At 52.6% G+C, this 20,806-nt stretch overlaps 1 protein-coding gene across 4 annotated transcripts in view; it reads left to right on the top strand.

The window, feature by feature from the left end:
• Window positions 1-17,933, top strand: part of GLCE (glucuronic acid epimerase) — a 33,810-nt gene extending 15,877 nt beyond the window's left edge. For 3 of the 4 annotated variants that reach the window (XM_051796887.1, XM_051796885.1, XM_051796886.1), the window contains 3 exons: window positions 6,251-6,792; window positions 11,000-11,242; window positions 14,206-17,933. In XM_051796887.1, the coding sequence (XP_051652847.1) occupies window positions 6,264-6,792; window positions 11,000-11,242; window positions 14,206-15,230 (1,797 nt within the window). In that variant the 5' untranslated portion in view covers window positions 6,251-6,263 and the 3' untranslated portion in view covers window positions 15,231-17,933. Of the gene's footprint in view, window positions 1-6,250; window positions 6,793-10,999; window positions 11,243-14,205 lie in introns of those variants that run through there. The other variant, XM_051796888.1, reaches the window with a different exon arrangement.
• Window positions 17,934-20,806: the final 2,873 nt, after the last annotated feature.

A 20,806-nucleotide genomic window follows, 5' to 3' on the forward strand; every position in this document is an offset into this window, starting at 1 on the left:
GGGAAACGGGATCATCAGCAAATCCATTGTCGGGGTTTCATTCCCAGCTGGGGCTCGGAAAGGGTTTTTTGGCAGGGCCGGTGCCAGTCGCTGAAAGGAAAAAAATCCCCCCCTAAGAACCCACCTGGGAGGGAATTCTGCTCGTGGAGCCACATCTATCAGTGCTTTGAGGGTATAAATTGGGATAAAATGAGTAAGAGGCAGCAAAAAAAGGCACGGGAGATATTAAATATGTGTTAAATAACGTGCTGGGAGATCATGGAATCATGGAATGGGTTGGGTTGGGAGCTTAAGGATGGTCTTGTTTCACCCCCAGGAACTCCTTCCACTAGCCCAGGTTGCTCCAGGTTCATCCAGGGCTGGGATTTGCCCATCACCACCTCATTATTCTGCAGATCACTGGAGAGGTTAAATTGGAAGCAGTGTAAGATTTGAGTGGTTTTGGCTCTCTGGAGGAAGAGCTTTCACCAAAATGAAGATGTTTTTACCAAAAATGCAATGAACTCTTTAAATGTTCCAATTGAAGCCTCCAGCAGTCCACAGGCTGAAGGAACTGGATGCAGGTTCCCTGGATGGGTTCCCTGTTGGAGCTCCCTGAGGAGCCTCTTGACTCAGCTGCTCCCACAGGCAGGAGGGTCAGGAGGGAGGATTTGGAAGCAGCAGGACTGATTTCCCTCTCCACTGAGCACAGAGAGGGAAACTCCAGTGTCTGAGGAGACTGAGCCTAGGGAATGTCAGCCCACACAGCCCCGGGGGATCCATGGGGAACACGAGCCAGGCAGGGCTGGAAGCAGGAGAACCAGGAAGGTTCTGGAAGGAAGACCAGGCTGGATGAACTTGGAGCAACCTGGGACAGTGGAAGGTGTCCCTGCCCAGGGCAGGGGGTGAGGCAGGATCAGCTTTAAGTTCCCTTCCAATCCAAGCCATTCCAGGATTCTGTGATCCTTGGAATTGGGTTCATCTTTCAGAATGCTCCTGAGAGGATTTGGGGTTGCCTTGGGTTGGTTTTGGTTGCAAGGTAGGATTTGGAGATACTTCCTAATGAGGGAATTCTGAGTTCCATTGGATTTACTTAAAGTTCATGCTATTCACAATGCTTCTGGAAGTTTGCTTTGCTTCTCCCCAAAATAGCTGCCTTATTTCATCCTTCCTGTTTATCCCTTCTCCCTTTGAAGCGTTCCTTGCTCCCACCTTTGTGGGGGAGAGGAGGAGGCAACGCTGGAATTGGGATGTTTATCTCGGTATAAAAATCCACTCCTGCTCCTGCAGAGGAAAAACAGGGAAACCACAAACCCGAGGGGTTTTGGCAGCAGGAATTGATGGAGAAATTAGTAACAATTCAATTTGTTTGGGAAAAGAAAAGGATATTTTCCTGCTGGTTCTACCTCGCTCTCCCAGTGCATTATCCCTGTGTTTGTGTGAATACATCTCCATATTTATCCATTATTTAGTGACATGGGAGAGCTTGGCAGTTTATAATCCATTAAATTCAGGCTCCCAGCAGTGATCAAAGACCCCACATCCCCCACAAATCATTCCCTGTTACCTGAAACCAGGAAAGACAGAGGGAATCGTGGCCTCTTTTTGCAGGAAAACAGCTGAATGTTGGAACTTCTCTCCTGCTTGTTCCTATTAACATTTCATCAATGGAATTCCAGGAGAATTAGTAGGTGAATCTCGGGATTCTGTGGATTTATGTTGTGCAGCTTCTGGGAAAATGTCCCTGTTTTCCAAGGACGCTTTGCTGAGTTAAAAGGGGGCACTCAGAGTGTCCTGAAGTCACAGGGAAATTCCTGCAGGTTGATTCCTGGAAAATAAGATGCAAGAAGAGACAAGGAGAAAAAAACTGGGGGTTTGGGAGATGGAGCAGAGGAAAGTCAGGAAGCAAAGATGCTTCAGCTGCAGTTGGATGAAGCTGCTCCGTTCCACGGCCACGGCTCCGTCGTGGTACGTCGGGAGCCAAGGAAAAGTCTGCAGCAAATGGAGCTGAAGAGTCAAGGATTAAACAATCTCTGCTGATTTCCTGGAGGGTTTGTGCTGCTGGATGGATTTGCCTAAAATAAACTGCTGCATGCCTGGGAAAAAGGGCAGAGCATCCCCGAGAGCTGCTCCCTGGGGAATGGCTGGGGCTGCAGAGCCAGGGGTTTGTATCCCCCGTTATCCACCTTTCTGTGAAATGGGATTTTCAAAAAGCAGAGGAGGAGGTTCAGCACCAGGTTCCCAGTCCTGGGGGTGCCAGGCTTTTAGGGAGGAGGATTATCCTGGGGAATTCCTTGCCAGCGTGTTGGATGGGGCCTGGAGTGAGCAGGGGCAGGTCCTGCCCATGGAATGGGATGAGCTGGAAGGTCCTTCCAACCCAACCCATCCCAGGATTCTGCCATAGGAAGAACAGGGGTGTTTGGGGCAGTTTGTGGGGTTTAAGGGCTGGTTTTCCTGCTGGGACTCAGCTGGAGCTGAGTTCCTGCCCACAGGGAGGTGGGAGGGAGGGACTGGGCAAACCTCGGGAAGCTGCTCAGCTTCCATAAAAAACTGAGGATTTGGCACATTGGCAGAGCTCCCTCCTGCACAGGAACATTATCCAAGGCCTCCTCTGTCCAAATGGAAGTTACACAACCCTCTTCTTCTGACTCTGTAGTGATTCCAGGTGGTTTGGAGTCGGTTCATCTCCCTTTGCAGCCCGGGAGCAGCTGTGCCTGCGGATCCCTGCGAGGGATCGGGGCTGGAGTGTGGGCTGGAGTGTGGAATCCTGCCCTGGGAACCCACTCCTGCCAGGAAAGCATCACCCCCCGAGTGCAGCCCAACATCCAGACCCCCCTCATCCCACAGAACCGCAGTGGTCCCTCTCCCAGTTCCAAGGAGGCAGCCGGACCCGACTCCTACGCTCCCAAAAATCCCCGAGGAACAGGTTGGTGGCATCTCCAGCCCGGAAGGCCGAGGCAGAAGAGGTTTGAAGGCCAGAGATGGACCAGTGGGAAAAATGTGGAGCTTTGGGAACCGCCTCCTGACTTCCATTTCCTACGTTCCAGGATATCCAGGTGGAGGAAAACCTTTCCCCCCTTGTTTCTGAGGCTCTTTCCTTCCTCGGGGTTGGATTCCCGTGTCTTGAGGTTGAGCTGCAGAAGGGAAACTTGCTGTGGAAGAGAGTTGGAGACTTTTTTTATTTTTTTTAAGATAATTGTGATTTAACCTAAATTTTCAAGCCCAGAGTCACAGGATGGATCCAGACTTTTTTTTTGGCCACAGTAAAAGGAACTTTCAAGCTTCAAATTTCAGCTGTTGGACAAACTGAAAAGAGCCATTACTGTGCCCTCCACCCTCCATTAACTGTTTTGAAACATTGTGCAGCACAAAGAAATAACTTTTTTTTTTGCTTATTTCAACACAATTACTACCTCTTGAAAAAAAGGAATTCCTGGAGGGGATTCCTGGATACTCTTAGTAAGGATGAACCACTTCAACCTCCGTTAGACAGGGCTGGAATTAGATCAAGTGCTCCAGGAAATGACAGAAATACCCCTTAAAAAAGGAAAAAAAAACAACCCAAAAAATCAACAACCCCCCAGATTTGTCAGATTTTACCAACTGGGTTTGATCCCCAAGCCCTGGAGCAGAGAGTGTGTCCGTAGGGATGTGGAATGACCTGCGAGGGGACACAGGGAATGGTGTGGATCTGTCCCTGCTGCTGCTCTCTGGATCCTCCAAGTCCTGGAGTGGTCCCTGATCCTTAAAAACTTGGGGTAGAACGCTTGGAAAACGGGAATTTATTTTTCAAGCAGGGATTACTGTAAAAAATGTCACCAAAAGGAGGAATTTGGCACCGCAGGAGGATTTCACTGCCTGGCTTTCCCGCTGGCTTTGGGGATGAAGTTTGTGGGATTTAACTTCCAGAACTTCCAAAACACTTCCACTTGGACGTGGCCTTCCCAAAGGAACACCTGGATCCTCCAGCCACGTCCCTGCCTTTTAACCTGAACCTGAAGAAGAAACTGAAATATTCAGGAATTCTGTTCCTCCCAAAGAAAAGCTGCTTTGAGGGATCAACCCCGAATTCTGTTTTATCAATGAGGATTTTGTAGGTTCTGTGTTGGGCATTCCAGTCTGTTGTTATTGTGTATAATCATCCCAGGTTTGTTGGGAGCAGGGAACCAAAGGCTCTGGGAGGTAAGAACACAGAATTATTCCACCTTTTTCCAGGAATCCTCTTTGCTCTTCGCTGACCCCAGGGGAGAATTCCCTGGCAGCATTTTCCCTGCTCAGCAGTTGCTCTGCCCTTGGACTGGTGATTTTCTGTTGTTTATTCGATATTTAATATTAATCACCTCCTGGACTTCAATAATTCACTGTCAGGGATTCAAATATAATTCACAGTTTGTCCTCAAGGAGCTTTTCTGTCACTTCTCGTTCTGTTCTGCTCCTCCTGGGCATCAGCTCTGGAAGTTGGGAGAGAAAAAAAGGTAAAAAATTTGGGTTTAAAAAGGTAAAAGGTAAAATAATTGGGATAAAAAAGGTAAAAGACTTTATTCCAGGCCTCTGTGTATTCCTGGCCATGTTCTAAAAACCAGTTTTAAGTTCCTGGTGTAAAATCCAGCTCAGCCTTTGGGCTGGACTTGAATAAACCCAGGATTTGTGGGTTCCTTTGGTCTCCCCAGTGCTGCTCCTGGATCTGCTCTGTTCCCATTCCTGCAGCTTGGACACCCTCCCCTGGTGGGAATATTGAACATCCCGATCCTTAGAAAGCGATATTCCCAAAGTGGGATCACACCCAGGTTCCCAGAGGTGCCCATTCCGTGGCCTCCACCCTCCCTGTGCTCTTCAGGATTTATGGAAAATATGGAAAACTTTCCATTGTTCCCTCACATTTCCCAACATTGAGGTTCAGGCTCTACTGGTTTATTGGTAATATATAGAAATATATTATTTAAATGTGGTATTTTCGGTGGTTTTTCCTCAGTGAAAATCCCTGTGGAAGCAATTTCATCCAAGGTTCAAGATTCCCTGGCAAAATCCTTCGTCCAGGACATTCTCTTTAGAAACAATCACTTGATGAAGCTGCAGAATTCCACTGAAAATACAAATTCTGTGATGGAGAAACTGCCTTTGGTTGTTCCTTCCTGGGAAATAAGTGCCAGGGATTTCTAAGCAGGAAAAATGAGGCATTTTTAGCCAGTTCTTCAAATTTAATTGGGATTTTATTTCTTTCTCTGCTCTGTTACTCCCTTAAACTCTGCTCTTTGCACAGGGAAGGCAAAAGGTGATGAAAGCATCCCTTGGGAATAGGGTTGGGAATGGGATGTGCCAATAATAAACTGGGAACATCAGTGAGGCAAAACTGGAGGGGTTGGGGCTTCCCAGAGATTGGAGCTTCCAGGGGAGCAGAGAATGAGGGAATTGCTGATGGATCTCCTGGTGGACGCTGTGGTTTGCAGGGAATGTGTGTCCAGCACTTCCTGGGAGGTAAATCGTGATTAATGCGGGAATTAACTGTGGGAATTACATGGAATTGCTGTCAGGAGGGTGTTGGAGGTGATGTTCCCATTGGAAAGGCTCCACCAGGAGCACCTGGGGTGCTTTTCCCATTAGAGAGACTCCACCAGGAGCACAAGGGGTGATGTTCCTGTTGGAAAGGCTCCACCAGGAGTGTGTGGGGTGATGCTCCTGCTGGAGATGTTCCACCAGGAGCACAAGGGGTGATGTTCCTGTTGGAGATGTTCCACCAGGAGCGCAAGGGGTGATGTTCCTGTTGGAGATGTTCCACCAGGAGCACAAGGGTGCTTTTCCTGCTGGAGATGCTCCACTAGGAGAATGAGGGGTGATGTTCCTGCTGGAGATATTCCACTAGGAGCACCAGGGGTGCTTTTCCCACTGGAGATGCTCCCCCAGGAGCACGAGGGGTGATGTTCCTGTTGGAAAGGCTCCACCAGGAGCACGAGGGGTGATGTTCCTGTGGAAATGCTCTCCCAGGAGCACGAGGGGTGATGATCCTGTTGGAAAGGCTCCCCCAGGAGCACGAGGGGTGATGTTCCTGTGGAAATGCTCCCCCAGGAGCACGAGGGGTGATGATCCTGTTGGAAAGGCTCCCCCAGGAGCACGAGGGGTGATGTTCCTGTTGGAAAGGCTCCCCCAGGAGCACGAGGGGTGATGTTGCTGTTGGAAAGGCTCCCCCAGGAGCACGAGGGGTGATGTTCCTGTTGGAAAGGCTCCCCCAGGAGCTGCCCTGTGCCCCCCTCACGCTGTGCCCGCTGTGTTGCAGGTATGGTGTGAATATGCGTTGCTTGGCAGCTCGGGTCAACTACAAGACTCTGATCGTCATCTGTGCCCTGTTCACGCTGGTGATGGTGCTGCTGTGGAACCGCTGCTCCTCGGACACCTCCGGCCCCTTCCCGCGGATCCCGGCGGGGCTGGAGCGCCGCGGGATGGCCGAGGACGAGCCCAGGCAGCACAGTGAGGAGACCTCCCCCCAGGAGCAGCAGAAAGCCCCCCCCGTGGCCGGGGCAGGCAGGGCCCCCGCGCCCAAGTACGAGGAGATTGACTGTGTGATCAACGAGGAGCACACCGTGAAGGGCAGGAGGGAGGGCAACGAGGTGTTCCTGCCCTTCAGCTGGGTAGAGAAATACTTTGAGGTTTATGGGAAAATTGCTCAGTACGATGGTTATGACAGGTTTGAATTCTCTCATAGCTACTCCAAAGTATACACACAGCGGGCTCCCTACCACCCCGACGGGGTCTTCATGTCCTTCGAGGGCTACAACGTCGAGGTCCGGGACAGGGTCAAGTGCATCAGCGGGGTTGAAGGTGGGTGGAGTGTTTTCTTCTCCTCTGGTGTGGAAACACTGCTTGGGATTTGCTCTGCGAGGCCATCCAGGGTTTGGGTTGGGGGAGAACAGCCTGGGGTGATTTGGTGCAAAGTGTGAGGGGGGAATGTGAGGGTGGAGAAGGGAAAACTGTGAGGGAAACATTGATGTCCAGTAAAAAGGTTGGAGAGGATCAGAGAATCAATCCTAGACTCGGGTGGAAGGGGCTTTAAAGCTCATCCCATTCCACCCCCTGCCATGGGCAGGGACACCTTCCCCTATCCCAGGTCACTCCAAGCCCCGTCCAGCCTGGCCTTGGACACTTCCAGGGATCCAGGGGCAACCACAGCTTCTCTGGGCAACCTCATACCAAGTCTTCCCAGCTCCATAGGGAAGTGTCAGCCCATCCCTGGAAGTGTCCAAGGCCAGGTTGGATGAACCTGGAGCAGCCTGGGCTAGGGGAAGGTGTCCGTGCCCATGGCAGGGGGTAGCACTGGATGGGCTTTAAGGCCCCTTCCAGCCCAACCCATTCAGTGATTCCATGATGATTCCTAGTTTTCCCAGTTGCAGTGAGCTCCAGAGGTGCTGGGACACTGCTCTGGTAATGCTACTGCCAGGGTTTGGCATCACTGTTGACACTTGAGTCTCTCAGGGAGCCACAATTATTTTATGATACAAAGCGTTAAAATATTACATTAAAAAAAAAAAAAAGAAAAAATAAAACTACAGAGTAAAAAAATTATTTTAAAATTTAAATTCAAAATTAAATTTTAAAATCATTTTAGAAGGCCAGCAAGCCTGGCCTTGGTTTCTGAGGAGGCTCCTGCTTCCCTGTGGACACGGATAAATCCATGGGCTGAGCGCTGCTGGCACCTCTGGAACAGCCCAGCTGCTCTCAGGCACCTTAATTTTGGGGGTTAAATCCGTGGGAGGAGGTTTTGGAGAACAGCCCAAGGGTCAAGCAGCTCTCCAGCCCTTGGATTATCCCTGGATAACAGGGAGATGCAGTCAAACCTTCCCAATTTGAGCCATCACTAATTAACCCTCGGGGTCCTCCCACGGCTCGGCGGAGATTTGATGGCAGAAAATTCTTCTTGGCTTCCCATTAAAAAATTAATGACTTTGTGAAGCACTTACAGAGTGTGCCACCGTGACCCCTCATAAATTAATGACCAACTTTCACTTAAGGAATAAAACCCATTAATTCTCCTGCCTCTGGTGCTGCTCCCAGGGTGTGGATTCCAGCTCTTCCCGGCACACGGGCACGGCAGGAGCTGCTGGGCCTGGGAGTTACTTGGCTGGGAAGGTTCACATGAGGAGATGTGTAGGATATGGAAGTTTGGGGAGGGAATTTGAGGTTATTCTCACATTTTTATTGTTATTTTTTAACTCTCGTCCTCGTTACACCTGGGAAGGAAGGGATGGAGAGGTGGGTTGGGAACAGCAGCCTCGGGAACACCAGGGGCCTGTGGAGCTGCTCCCTGCTCAGCCCTTGAGGCTCCAGGGAGTTTAACACTGGATAATGGGGTTGGTTGTCCAGGAATATTGGGGGGTTGCAGCCTGTGATTTAAATGTGGTGCCAGAGCCTGGGTGGGGAAGGGAACAGAGCTCTGGGAGTGCAGCAAAGAGGGTGGGAAAGGATTCCAGAATCCCAGAATGGTTTGGGTTGGAAGGGACCTTAAAGCCCATCCAGTGCCACCCCTGCCATGGGCAGGGACACCTTCCACCAGCCCAGGTTGCTCCAAGCCCCGTCCAACCTGGCCTTGGACACTTCCAGGGATCCAGGGGCAGCCACAGCTTCTCTGGGCAACCTGTGCCAGGGCCTGCCCACCTTCCCAGGGAAGAATTCCTTCCCAACATCCCATCTCTCCCTGCCCTCTGGCAGTGGGAAGCCATTCCCTGTGTCCTGTCCCTCCATCCCTTGTCCCCAGTCCCTCTCCAGCTCTCCTGGAGCCCCTTAAGGCCCTGCAAGGGGCTCTCAGCTCTCCCTGGATCCTTCTCCAGGTGAACAATCCCAATTCTCTTACCAGCTTTGTAGGGAAGGGATTTTAATATTAAACCAGGTTCTCAGACACCTTTAGGCTCTTACTTTGCACCATCCCAGCCCTGGAAGTTCTCACAGTCCTGTGAGATTATTCCTTTAACTTTCATCCGCATTCCAGAGGCTGTGGCTGCCCCATCCCTGGAAGTGTCCCAGGCCAGGCTGGATGGGGCTTGGAGCAGCCTGGGATAGGGGAAGGTGTCCCTGCCCGTGGCAGGGGGTGGGATGGGATGGGTTTTAATTCCCTTCCAACTCAAACCATTCCCTCATGTTCTGTGTTCCCTCCTCTCTGTCCCAAGGGGTTGTTCCATCCTGTGTCCTGCAGAATTTCACCCTGTCAGGTTGGATGAATATCAAGTGAAGCTTTTATAGCAAATTTCCTTCTTTTTTTCCATCTTTCACTCCCAGTGAATGTCCCTTTAACTGGAAATGCTCAGCATTAATGAGCCTCCAGGGGCTCACATAAGATGGAATATTCAAACCTTCCTGGGATGGTTTATCCCATCAGTGATAATCATTAGCACCAACAAATGTATGAAAACAATGAAAATACATCTTTTTATATTTAATTTAAGTCATCTTTTCACTGTTCCACCCTGAAGAACAAATTGGTTCCTCAGCCTGACGTTGCCAAGGGGGAAATGGTGCAAGTGCCAACTTGATTTTCCCCTTTCAGTGCCAAACGTCCTTGGTTTGCTGCAGGAAGGACCTGGTGATCTGTTCCCTCTTTGGATTTGTATTTAGAGGTCGGGAATTTGTTCCACAGAAAATTCAGGACTTCAGGATTTAACCATACTTTAAATATCCTGTGTTTGCTTCGGGAGGAACATGTGCAAATGAGGCTCCCCCACACAGCTTGTTCCCACTTCCTGGGTTTTCCCCCCAAATCCTGGGAGCTGGGAAGGGCAGGTAGAGCTCTGCAGGGATTTCTGCAGGTGCATCCCAAGGATCCTGATGGAGGGTGGCAGTTTTATGTGACACTGAGCTCCTACCCTGTGAAAACCCATAAAATCCCATTAAAACCCCATAAATCAGGATGCAAATTATGAACTCTGTGATTTTCCTGCCTGATTCCTCTGAGGTGCCTCCAGGGGGTTGTTTTAGATCTAAAATCACCCAAAGCCCAAACTAAGGGAGAGACCTTTGTGAAGCCACAGGCTTTTGGGACAATCCCAGGGAAGGCTGGGATGAAGACAAGGGACAGCTTTGCGGGGTGGAATTAGGGCAAATCCTTCTTGGAGAGCCTGCTGGCTCCTGCAGGCACCACTCCAGGCAGGAACGCTCCCAGGAGAGCTGGGTAATGGGAGGGATTTGTGGCTGAGGGTAAATCACTCTCTGAGCAGCAAATAACTCTTAGAAAAATCTCCCAATAACAGATGCACTTAATTTGCAAAGATTTACTGACGTTAAAGGGATTGCGGGGATGGAAAAGCGTTTGGGGATTAACTGCTCTCGGGAGCAGGGGGGAAAAATCTGTTCAGGCTTGGAAAATGTGTTTTGAGATAAGTAGGAGGCTCCAGTGACAATGGAAGGAGGATGGAGCCAGGCTGGGAGAGCTGGGGGGGTTCACCTGGAGAAGAGAAGGCTCCAGGGAGACCTGAGAGCCCCTTGCAGGGCCTAAAGGGGCTCCAGGAGAGCTGGAGAGGGACTGGGGACAAGGGAAGGAGGGACAGGACACAGGGAATGGCTTCCCACTGCCAGAGGGCAGGGACAGATGGGATATTGGAAAGGGATTCCTGGCTGGGAGGGTGGGGAGGCCCTGGCACAGGTTGCCCAGAGAAGCTGTGGCTGCCCCTGGATCCCTGGAAGTGTCCAAGGCCAGGTTGGAGCAACCTGGGCTGGTGGAAGGTGTCCCTGCCCATGGCAGGGGATGGAATGGGATGAGCTTTAAGGTCCCTTCCAGCCCAAACCATTCCATGAGTCTGTGAATGTAGGGAAGCCCGTGATAAGGATTCCTCTGCCACTCCAAAGTGCTGAGTTTGAACTAGTTATGGATCTTGGTGGCAAAGGGAACAGTTCAGTCCCTGACCAGGACTGAGATGGTGACCCCTCCACACCCCGTGTGTGCAGGGGAAGCGGTGCTGGCTCTGCAGGAGGACTCAGCAGAGCTCCAGCACTGGGGTTTTGGCAAGGTGTTGACCACTGCTCCCTCTCCTTCCTCCCCCAGGAGTTCCCCTCTCCACCCAGTGGGGGCCCCAGGGCTACTTCTACCCCATCCAGATCGCCCAGTACGGGCTGAGCCACTACAGCAAGAACCTGACGGAGAAGCCGCCGCACGTGGAGGTTTATGAGACTGCTGAGGACAAGGACAGGGGCAGGGCCGGGGACTGGGCCGTGCCCAAGGGCTGCTCCCTGACCACAGTGTGGGACAAAGCCAAGCTCACCGGGGTCAAACAGTTCTCTGCTCCAGGTGGGTTGTCCTGAAGGTGTCACAGGTAACCTGTTCATTTGAACATGCTGTACCAGAGGAACCTTAACTTCTTGGGATTCATGTGTTTGTTTTCATTTACCCTTCATTCCCATCCTTCATTCCCCATCCTTGATTCTCTGTCCTTCATTCCCCATCCTTTTGATTCCCCATCCTTTTAATTCCCCATCCTTTTCATTCCCCATCCTTTTCATTCCCCATCCTTTTCATTCCCTGTCCTTCATCCCCTATCCTTGATTCCCCATCCTTGATTCCCCATCCTTGATTCCCCATCCTTCATCCCCTATCTTTCATTCCCTATCCTTCATCCCCTATCCTTCATCCCCTATCCTTCATTCCCCATCCTTCTTTTCCTGTCCTTCATTCCTTATCCTTCATCCCCCATCCTTTTCATCCCCCATCCTTTTCATCCCCCATCCTTTTCATCCCCCATCCTTCATCCCCCATCCTCCATTCCCCATCCACCTCACCTGAGAGCTCACCCCCCTTCCCTCAACCCCTCAGGGCCTCATCCAAGGCCCTGATTCCTGTCCCTCTGGAGTTTTCCCTCTTTTCTCCCCCCCACTGGCTTCCAGCACTGTTCTACTCCAACCCAAAGGCTGGATGTGCTCATGGAGGGGGATGAGGAGTCACATTTCCCAAGCCTTCCAGCTCCTGTCCCAAAATAGCAGCTGCAGGAGGAGGTGGGAGCCGTGTGGGGTGTGCCAGGGGATGGGACAGGTGGCACAGAAGGGCTGTTTCCAGCCCGGAGCACGGGCAGGACCGGGAGCTCTCTCCCTTCACTGGGATACAGCTGTGCTTGTAAAATTTAGGGTCTTAATTCTGCCTAAACCCGGATAGAATTACAGAATATATTGCACCTCAAGAATTAAGTCCCTGAGGACACCCCCAAATCCCTCCCTGTGCCCGAGAGCGTTGTCCAAACCCTCCCTGGGGCTGTGTCCACCACCCTGGGGAGCCTGTGGAGTGCCCAGACACCCTCAGGGGGAAGAACCTGCTCCCAGTATCCATCCCAAACCTCCCTGACAGACCCTAAAGTTGCCTTAGAGAAAGAACAAGAGTGTTTTGGGGTCTCCCAGTTGTTCCCTTCACCACGTTTTGCTGCCACCTCCCTGATTCCCCCTGTTCTGTTTGGTATTTAGGAGGGAAACCCATTATTTAATCCAAGAGTTCCCCTTGTGCCAGGCAGGCTCATTAATAAGGCCCTAATGTATTTTCCCTCAATCAATACCCACTGGAATTAATGAGTCCATTACTTCCAAGGACAATGAAGTAATTTTCCGTTGGCACCTCGGCCCTGGGGCTCCCGGGAAAAGGTTGTCCAACACTTTTGTGTCTTTGTAGTGGATAAATACAGGGAGAGGGGAGGATAAAAGGTCTGGACTGTGTTCTCTCCTCATCCTTTATTGATGGCTGAGTAATCCATGGATATGGATATGCATCCACTCCTCTGAGCAGGCCCTAAGTAATGGATTTATGGATGCTTAAGGCACAGCAGCCACGAGCAGCCTTTAGTTCCTTGCTTCTCCAAACTCTTTTTCCTCCCTCTTTTCTAATTCTCTTTGTTATAATTTATTTACAAGGAACCATAAAACTCACTTGACAGGCACTGTGAGAGGAGGGAGGTTAATTAGGTTTTTTTCCACAGGAGCAAAACGTGGTGGCCCAAAGCGCTCGGTTCCTTCTCTCAGAGCAGATGCTGAGCTTAAAACTCCCAGCTTTTCCTTGAAAAGCTTGGAAAACGTGACATTCAGTCAGAAAAATTGGGACTGGACAACAGAGCCTGTACAGAAGGTGTTTTAAAATTCCAGGGATTAGTTTGGGAGGCAGGAAAAGCTGCCTATGATGTGCTGGTTGCACGGAGAAACGTGTCCGGGGTATTTCCCACATCCCAGAGCAGAAATAAGGAAACAATGGCCTTTTCCAGGAGAGTTTTATCCCATGGAAAGCCCTTAATTTGATGTGACACTCTTTAAGTGTTCATCATCCCTCTGTGCATTCAAACCTCCAGGATTTGCTCTCAGCCTTCCAAATTAATTATCCTTTTGATCTCCCGCTGTAGGTTTTGTGGGAGAAGTTGATATTTTCAAATCCAGAGAACGCTGGATTTTATTCTGTGGCAGTGCCTGGGAGCTTTATTTAATTTATAGCTTAAAATTAAGCTGAGTTTTGCCAATGCAGAGGTTAAGAAATATTTTAACGCACTCGTCTTTATTCCTTGGTTTTTCCCCCCATTAAACTAATCGGGTTTTGGGTCTGTCAGGTTGAGAAAGAAAAAAATCCCAGAAACAGTCCCAGGAGGATCCTAAATACCTGCTTCTGGCATTCCTGGGTTTTTTTCCCTTTGCTGAAAGCAGAGCTTTATTCAGGAATGTGAAGCTGCAGCAGCGGTCGTGCCAAGGGAGGTTTTAATTTGGGAACAAAAGGGTGGTTGTTGGTTTATTATTGAGTTACAGCAGAGGAAAATCAGGGAGCATCTCAGTTCTTGCTGTGCCCCATCCTGGAGGAAAGGTGCTACTCTAGGGGAAGGTGTTCCGGCCCGTGGCAGGGTGGGATGAGACGAGCTTTAGGGTCCCTTCCAGCCCACCCCATTCCAGGAGGGGCCCTGTGCCCTGCCAGGCTGGTGGCCTGTCCCCAACCCTGGGTGCTGCTGGGTCATGGCTCCCCTCCATCCATGAGGTGCCAGATACATCCCATAAAACGCTGGATGGAGCCCCTGGCACTGCCGCAGCCCTTTAATGGGAGGCACAAACAGGTTCTCCCCTTCGCTCCCAGATTTACTTTTATGCTTAATTAAATAATGTGCAACAGCCCAGAAACGACTGAATTATTGATGGGCTGCCCTGAAAGCTTTGGGCTCCTGCCTGGGGAGGGGGGTTCCCCGGGGGAGCTGCCCTGCCCAGCTGCCGGGCTGCGGGGCGCTGAGCTGTCGGGTTTGTTCGCAGACACCAGCGAGGGGGTGTCCCTGCAGCTGGGGAACACCCGGGACTTCATCATCTCCTTCGACCTCAAGTTCGTGACCAACGGCAGCATTTCGGTGGTGCTGGAGACGACGGAGAAGAACCAGCTGTTCACGGTGCACTACGTGTCCAACACGCAGCTCATCGCCTTCCGCGACAGGGACATCTACTACGGCATCGGGGCGCGCACCAGCTGGAGCACCCTGACCAGGGACCTGCTCACCGACCTGCGCAAGGGCGTGGGGCTCTCCAACACCAAGGCCGTGAAGCAGACCAAGATCATGCCCAAGCGGGTGGTCCGGCTGGTGGCCAAGGGCAGGGGCTTCCTGGACAACGTCACCATCTCGGCCACGGCGCACATGGCCGCCTTCTTCGCCGCCAGCGACTGGCTGGTGAGGAACCAGGACGAGCGGGGCGGGTGGCCCATCATGGTGACCAGGAAGCTGGGGGAGGGCTTCAAATCCCTGGAGCCGGGGTGGTACTCGGCCATGGCGCAGGGCCAGGCCATGTCCACGCTGGTGCGGGCCTACCTGCTGACGCGGGACGCGGCCTTCCTGGGCGCGGCCCTCAGGGCCACCGCGCCCTACAAGCTGCCGGCGGAGCAGCGCGGGGTCAAGGCCGTCTTCATGAACCGGCACGACTGGTACGAGGAGTACCCCACGTCCCCCAGCTCCTTCGTGCTCAACGGCTTCATGTACTCCCTCATCGGGCTCTACGACCTGAAGGAGACGGCGGGCGAGAAGCTGGGCCGGGAGGCGCGGCTGCTCTACGAGCGCGGCATGGAGTCCCTCAAGGCCATGCTGCCGCTCTACGACACCGGCTCGGGCACCATCTACGACCTGCGCCACTTCATGCTGGGCACGGCGCCCAACCTGGCCCGCTGGGACTACCACACCACCCACATCAACCAGCTGCAGCTCCTCAGCACCATCGACGACTCGCCCATCTTCAAGGAGTTCGTCAAGAGGTGGAAGAGTTACCTGCGGGGCGGGCGGGCCAAGCACAACTGAGCTGCCACCAAAGCCGCCGGCCGGGTGACGGCCCCGCTTCTCTACGGCCCGTTCAAAGAAGTGATCCTTAGAACTGCTCTCCTGAAATCACTGCATTCCAGGGTGGGAACCTTTGGGTCCGAGGGGTGGGGCCGGGGAGCGTCACCCGTCCCCTGCACTCCGCGAAGCGAAACCCCCCCGTGCTCCTGAGTCTGAGGCTGGGTTTTGTCGGGTTTTAGTTTTCCTTTTTGCAGGAAAATGTTTGCAGAAGCCATAGAGGTCTGGAAAGTCCCGCAGGCCTCGCCTGGAGAGTTAATCCGTGGCCTCTTAAACTGAGTCTTATGTGTCTCTGTGGGAACAGCTCCTGTGGTGTGACGCCGTCGATGTGACTTCACTCGTAGCCTGGGTAGTGCACAGCGTATCTTTTAAAGGCGGGGGTGTTTTTTAATAGGAATTCTTTTCTCGGGGTGACAAATACACCTTTTTAAGTTTTTCCCCAGTCCTCTGGCTGGAGACCCTTTAGCTGGAGGGTTTCTCCCCAGACGTGTGGGCGGAGGACGCGCGGCCGGCGCCACGTAAGCACAACTCGGTGGGGCTCGCGGGGCCCCCGGAGCCTGAGCCTCATCACCCCCAGGTTCACCATCACCCCTCACTGGTGTCACCTCGGAGCTTGGATCCCTCCTCTGGAGCCTGATGTCCTGTCTTGGGTTTTGTGATTCCCTCTGAGAGGTTTCTCCGAGCTTTGGCCGCTTCTTTTTGGGGACACTCGTGGCGAGTTGCTGAGCGGGACGTGGAGCTCGTCCCGAGTCGCTCAGGAAATTCAGTCGGGGTTCATTAAGGTTTTCCTGAGGTGATTTTAATTTTTAACCTGCTCGATCCATCAAGCATTTTAGAAATTGAAGTTACCTCAGAGGGCTCTGCAGCTCTGCCTGGGCTTTAATTCCTGAGAGGTTGTGGCTGCCCCATCCTCCTGGAAGTGTCCAAGGCCAGGTTGGACAGGGCTTGGAGCAACCTGGGCTAGTGGAAGGTGTCGCTGGGTTGGAACTGGATGAGCTTTAAGGTCTTTCCATCCCAAACCATTCCAGGATTCCATGATTCACTGTCTTACAGTGTAAGGGGTCATTACACCTCCAGCAGTTCTTGGGTGTGATTTGCCTTCATGGCTCTGCCAGTGGTCCCTGTGCACATCCCAACCCACACATCCCAACCCACACACTGGGATGGAGAAGAAACCAGGTGGATTCTTCCCCTGTTTCCTAGTTCTTTACACTCACATTACTCTGAGGTGTCTGGGGTGATCCAGAGGAGTCAAACCAGCCCATGGCTGAGGTTTGCTCTGACCCCAAACTCCCACAGAGGACACGGATTGACTGTGGGGCTCCCACTGCTCCCATTCCATGCTGTCCATGGAGGCGGGGCTTCAGGTGTTCACCCAAACCCCAGGGAGGCCGGGCACAAGGACAACATCCATCTGCATTTGAGCATTGCTTTGATTTTTTTGATGCTTTTTGGGGTTTCTGGCAGAGATTTGAAGCAACTTTTGAATTACTTGATGTTCCAGCCCACGCTCCCACCACACAGATCCGTGTGGGACGTGGGGGTGGAGGAGGAATTTCAATACCAAAGGTAGCAGAGGTGATTTTTGTTACATATCTGTGCGCACACAAAACCACCCTAAAAATGTGCTTCCCCCCCAAAAAACTGGTCCTTCCTGCGACATCTCCCTCCTGCTTCTTCCCTCCACCCTGTCCCCGTTTGGGAGTTGGGGAGTCTGGAGACACCCTTTGGGTGCTGCTCGAGAGATGGTTTTGGTGCCTTATGGAGGCCACAATTTCCAATTTTTGTTGTTTTTTTTTCCCTAATTACATCCAATTCCAGGATTGGAGTGTGGCTGATCCGGCTCGGAAGCGCAAGCTGGCCGTGCCAACACCATCGGTCTTGTCCCACCACCTGATCCTTAACATCCCATTGCATTTTCTTGGCCTTAGCACAGGTGGAACTCCAAGGATGCCCCAGCAGAGGTGGTAGAACCGTGGAGAATCCATGTGGAGTTTCTCCTGGCATTCCCTCAGTTGAGTTGTGTGGTGGCAGGGGATCATCGGACACGGCGCCAACGCCAGCGGTGCCCAAACCTCCACCAAGTCCATTTTGACTTTTTTTGGGTTTTTTTGTTGATTTTCACTCTCCAAACCGACACACAGATCTTTGGCACTGAGCCCTCAGACTCCAGGCTCCGATCCGAGCTCTCGGAGCCCCGGATCCAGCGAATCCTCCCGCGGGATTTGCCGTCCCCGGGCGCCGTCGGAGGCGTCGCGCTCGCGGATCCCCCCGACCAGTGACACAAGCACAACCCTCCCAGCGGGCAGGTGCCATTCCCTGGAAGCTGCCATTCCCTGGAAGCTGCTCTTCCCACCCCCCTCCTCGTGGGGCTTTGGTTTGCCGGGTTCTCGCTGCGCCGCCGTGGCCGGGCGGGCTCTCCCCGTGTGGTAAATATGCAATAACTTGTTTACAGGATGCTCTGGGCAGGGTGGTCCTTTGTAAAGCTGTACAGCCTTTGCAGTTCAAGCACAATGTGCACAGTTAGTTTTCTATTCAGCCAAACCTGAGTTTTTTGCAGCAGGAAGAGGTTCCTCTATGTTTCTATACGACGTGAAAATGGGTCAGCGTTTGTGCTTCGTGTAAAAGCTGCTTTATAAGACTGTAAAATAAATTTTTTTATCTTAAGGCAAGCATGGGGTGTCTTCTTCTTCTCAGCCCCCCCCCTGCCCTGTGGTGGCTTTGGGGAGGTTTGGATTCTGAGGAAGGTGGAAAATAACTCATTTTTTCACCGATTTGCTGGTTTGAGGTAAGAAGCACAAATCGATGTTCTCTGTCTGCTGGGGTGAAGGTCACGAGGTGGGTTCCTGGTGGGAGTGATTTCTGCTGAATCTGCTTTGGTTTGAGTTTCATGGGGTTTGTTAAATCATAATTTTAATTGACTGGTCACTAAAAACACCTGAACAAAAATGGTTGGTAAAGTAAGAAATTCAGGGCTCTTAAATCTCTAGGGAGACCTGAGAGCCCCTTCCAGGGCCTGAAGGGGCTCCAGGAGAGCTGGAGAGGGACTGGGGACAAGGGATGGAGGGACAGGACACAGGGAATGGCTTCCCACTGCCAGAGGGCAGGGACAAATGGGATATTGGGAAGGAATTCCTGGCTGGGAGGGTGGGGAGGCCCTGGCACAGGTTGCCCAGAGAAGCTGTGGCTGCCCCTGGATCCCTGGAAGTGTCCAAGGCCAGGTTCGACAGGGCTTGGAGCAACCTGGGCTGGTGGAAGGTGTCCCTGCCCATGGCAGGGGGTGAGATGGGATCAAGATCAACTTTAAGATCCAAAAGAAACCACTCCAGGATTCTCCCACTCCTCGGTGAGAATATTGATTTCCATTCCTTAGCAGTTCGTTAAAACGCAGGGATTGAAAATAGAAGTGGATTTAACTCTGTTGCCTGGTGATGGATTTGGGTGTTTGCTGCTCAGTTTGTGGTGGAAGGAGCCACATTTCCCATCTACCTGGAGTGACTGATCATCCCATGGATGCCTTGTGCTTCTGGAATGTTAAATAGCTGCTTCTCTCCTTAATCTCTTCCTCAGGCTCTCCCAGGCTGGCAGAGCTTCCCCATCCAAGGGCTTTGGCCCCGGGGACAAATCCCAGCAGGAGTTCTTGGCCGGTCTGTTGTGTCCAGCCCCCAGGACATCCTGCTCCCGGGGCTGGGCTGCAACTCCAGTCCCGTTTTCCTGCAAAAAAGAGGATTTTCCACTGGGCTTCAACCCCTTGGTACTGGGAAGTTTCCACTGGTTTGAAACTGGGCTGTCACTCATTGCACAAAGTGTTTTAAAGGATGTGTGGATGTGGCACTTGGGGACACGGTCCAGGGGTGGCCTTGGCAGTGCTGGGAGATGGTTGGATTTGATGATCTTTAAGGGCTTTTCCCACTTCAGTGATTTTGTGATTCCCTGGGAGGCACCAGGGGCTGGCACAGCCTTTCCAAGCGCTGGTTTGGGAATCAGGAGGTTTCCCAGGGCTGGGAGGAAGGTCCTGCCTCAGGCAGGAGGTCGAAGGACTCGGGATAGTCCCTCTCCCCGTGGCTCTGGCAGAGCTGCTCCTGGGCACAGGGATTATTGCTGGGATTGTGTCCGTGATCATATCAAACAATCCAGAGTAATTTCAAAGCTTTTCCTGGCTCTCTGCCATCCCAGCAGCAGAATTCCAGCCTTTCCAGCTCTGATGCATCCCAGAAACCCAGGCAGGTGAGGGGGCTCCTGGAGTCAATCCACATCCCGGGCTCTGCTTTGGAGGGAGAAGAGCCTGGAGAGGGTTCAAAACACACACTTGGTGCCAAAAGTGTGGGGTGGGCACAGAGGGAGTGTTTTCTCCCTGCTCTTCCTGAAATCCTGTGGGTTGGGGACCGTGGGGGGATCAGTCAGTGACAATCCCCCTGGGAATGGGAATGGACAGCACAGCACAGCAAATCCTCCTTTTGTGCCAGGCTGCCAACACTGCGGGAGCTGGGGGTGATCCAGAGGCACCTGGTTATCCAGGATGCAGCTCCAAGGAGGAACCGTGATGGAATTGTGCTCCTTGTGGTGCCTGGGACAGCCTGGCTTTCCTCATCCCAGCAGGAAACATCTGCTTCTCCCGCACCATCCACCCATCCCTGCATCCCTGGCTCATCCCCAGCCCATCCCTGCATCCTCCACCTATCCCTGCATCCCTGGCTCATCCCTGGCCCATCCTGCATCCCTGGCTCATCCCTACATCCTCCACCCATCCCTGCATCCCCGGCCCATCCTGCATCCCCAGCTCATCCCTGCATCCCTGGCCCATCCCTGCATCCCCGGCCCATCCCTGCATCCCTGGTCCATCTCTGCATCCTCCACCCATCCCTGCATCCCCGGCCCATCCCTGCATCCCCAACCCATCCCTGCATCCCTGGCCCATCCCTGCATCCTCCACCCATCCTGCATCCCTGGCTCATCCCTGTATCCCTGGCTCATCCCTGCTGTGGTCAGAGCACCCCGTGTTTGCTGCCAGGGGTGAGTTTTGTGGGAGTTTGAGTCCATGGGATTTGGGGTTTGCTGGTGGGATCCAAATCCATTCCTGATCCATTGGTCCAATCCCTGTCTCCACCCCGTAGCTGCCTCCCGATGATGGTGGGTGAGCTCTGGCATTGGGAATTGGGCAGGAACTTGGCTCTGGAGCATCCCCCATGGTGGGAATGGGAATCCCAGAGCCCTGGGAAGGTGTGTCCGAGGGGAATCTGTGCCCCAGTGCCGGCAGGGGAGGGATAACCTCAGAAATGAATGGAAGAGTGGGATTAAAGCACAGGATAGTGCTGGGCATCCACCAGCCCTGCTGGAATGACCCTCCAGCAGTTCATTATTCCTCTTCTTCCAGCTCCTTAATAATTGAGGATCCATGCCCAGGATCCCTCTCCATCCTCCACAGCCTCCTGCTCCTCAAACATTCTGAAACGTTTCCAAAGGCTGCAGCAGAAACAGTGGATTTTGGGAGCAGAAAGGGAGAAACGTCCCAGGTTTTCTACCGGTGTGGGGAGAGCTGG

The sequence above is a fragment of the Manacus candei genome, unplaced genomic scaffold (assembly GCF_025592945.1).
Source record: "Manacus candei isolate 608988 ecotype Guabito, Panama unplaced genomic scaffold, ASM2559294v1 h1tg000046l, whole genome shotgun sequence".
NCBI classification, from domain to species: Eukaryota; Metazoa; Chordata; class Aves; order Passeriformes; family Pipridae; genus Manacus; species Manacus candei.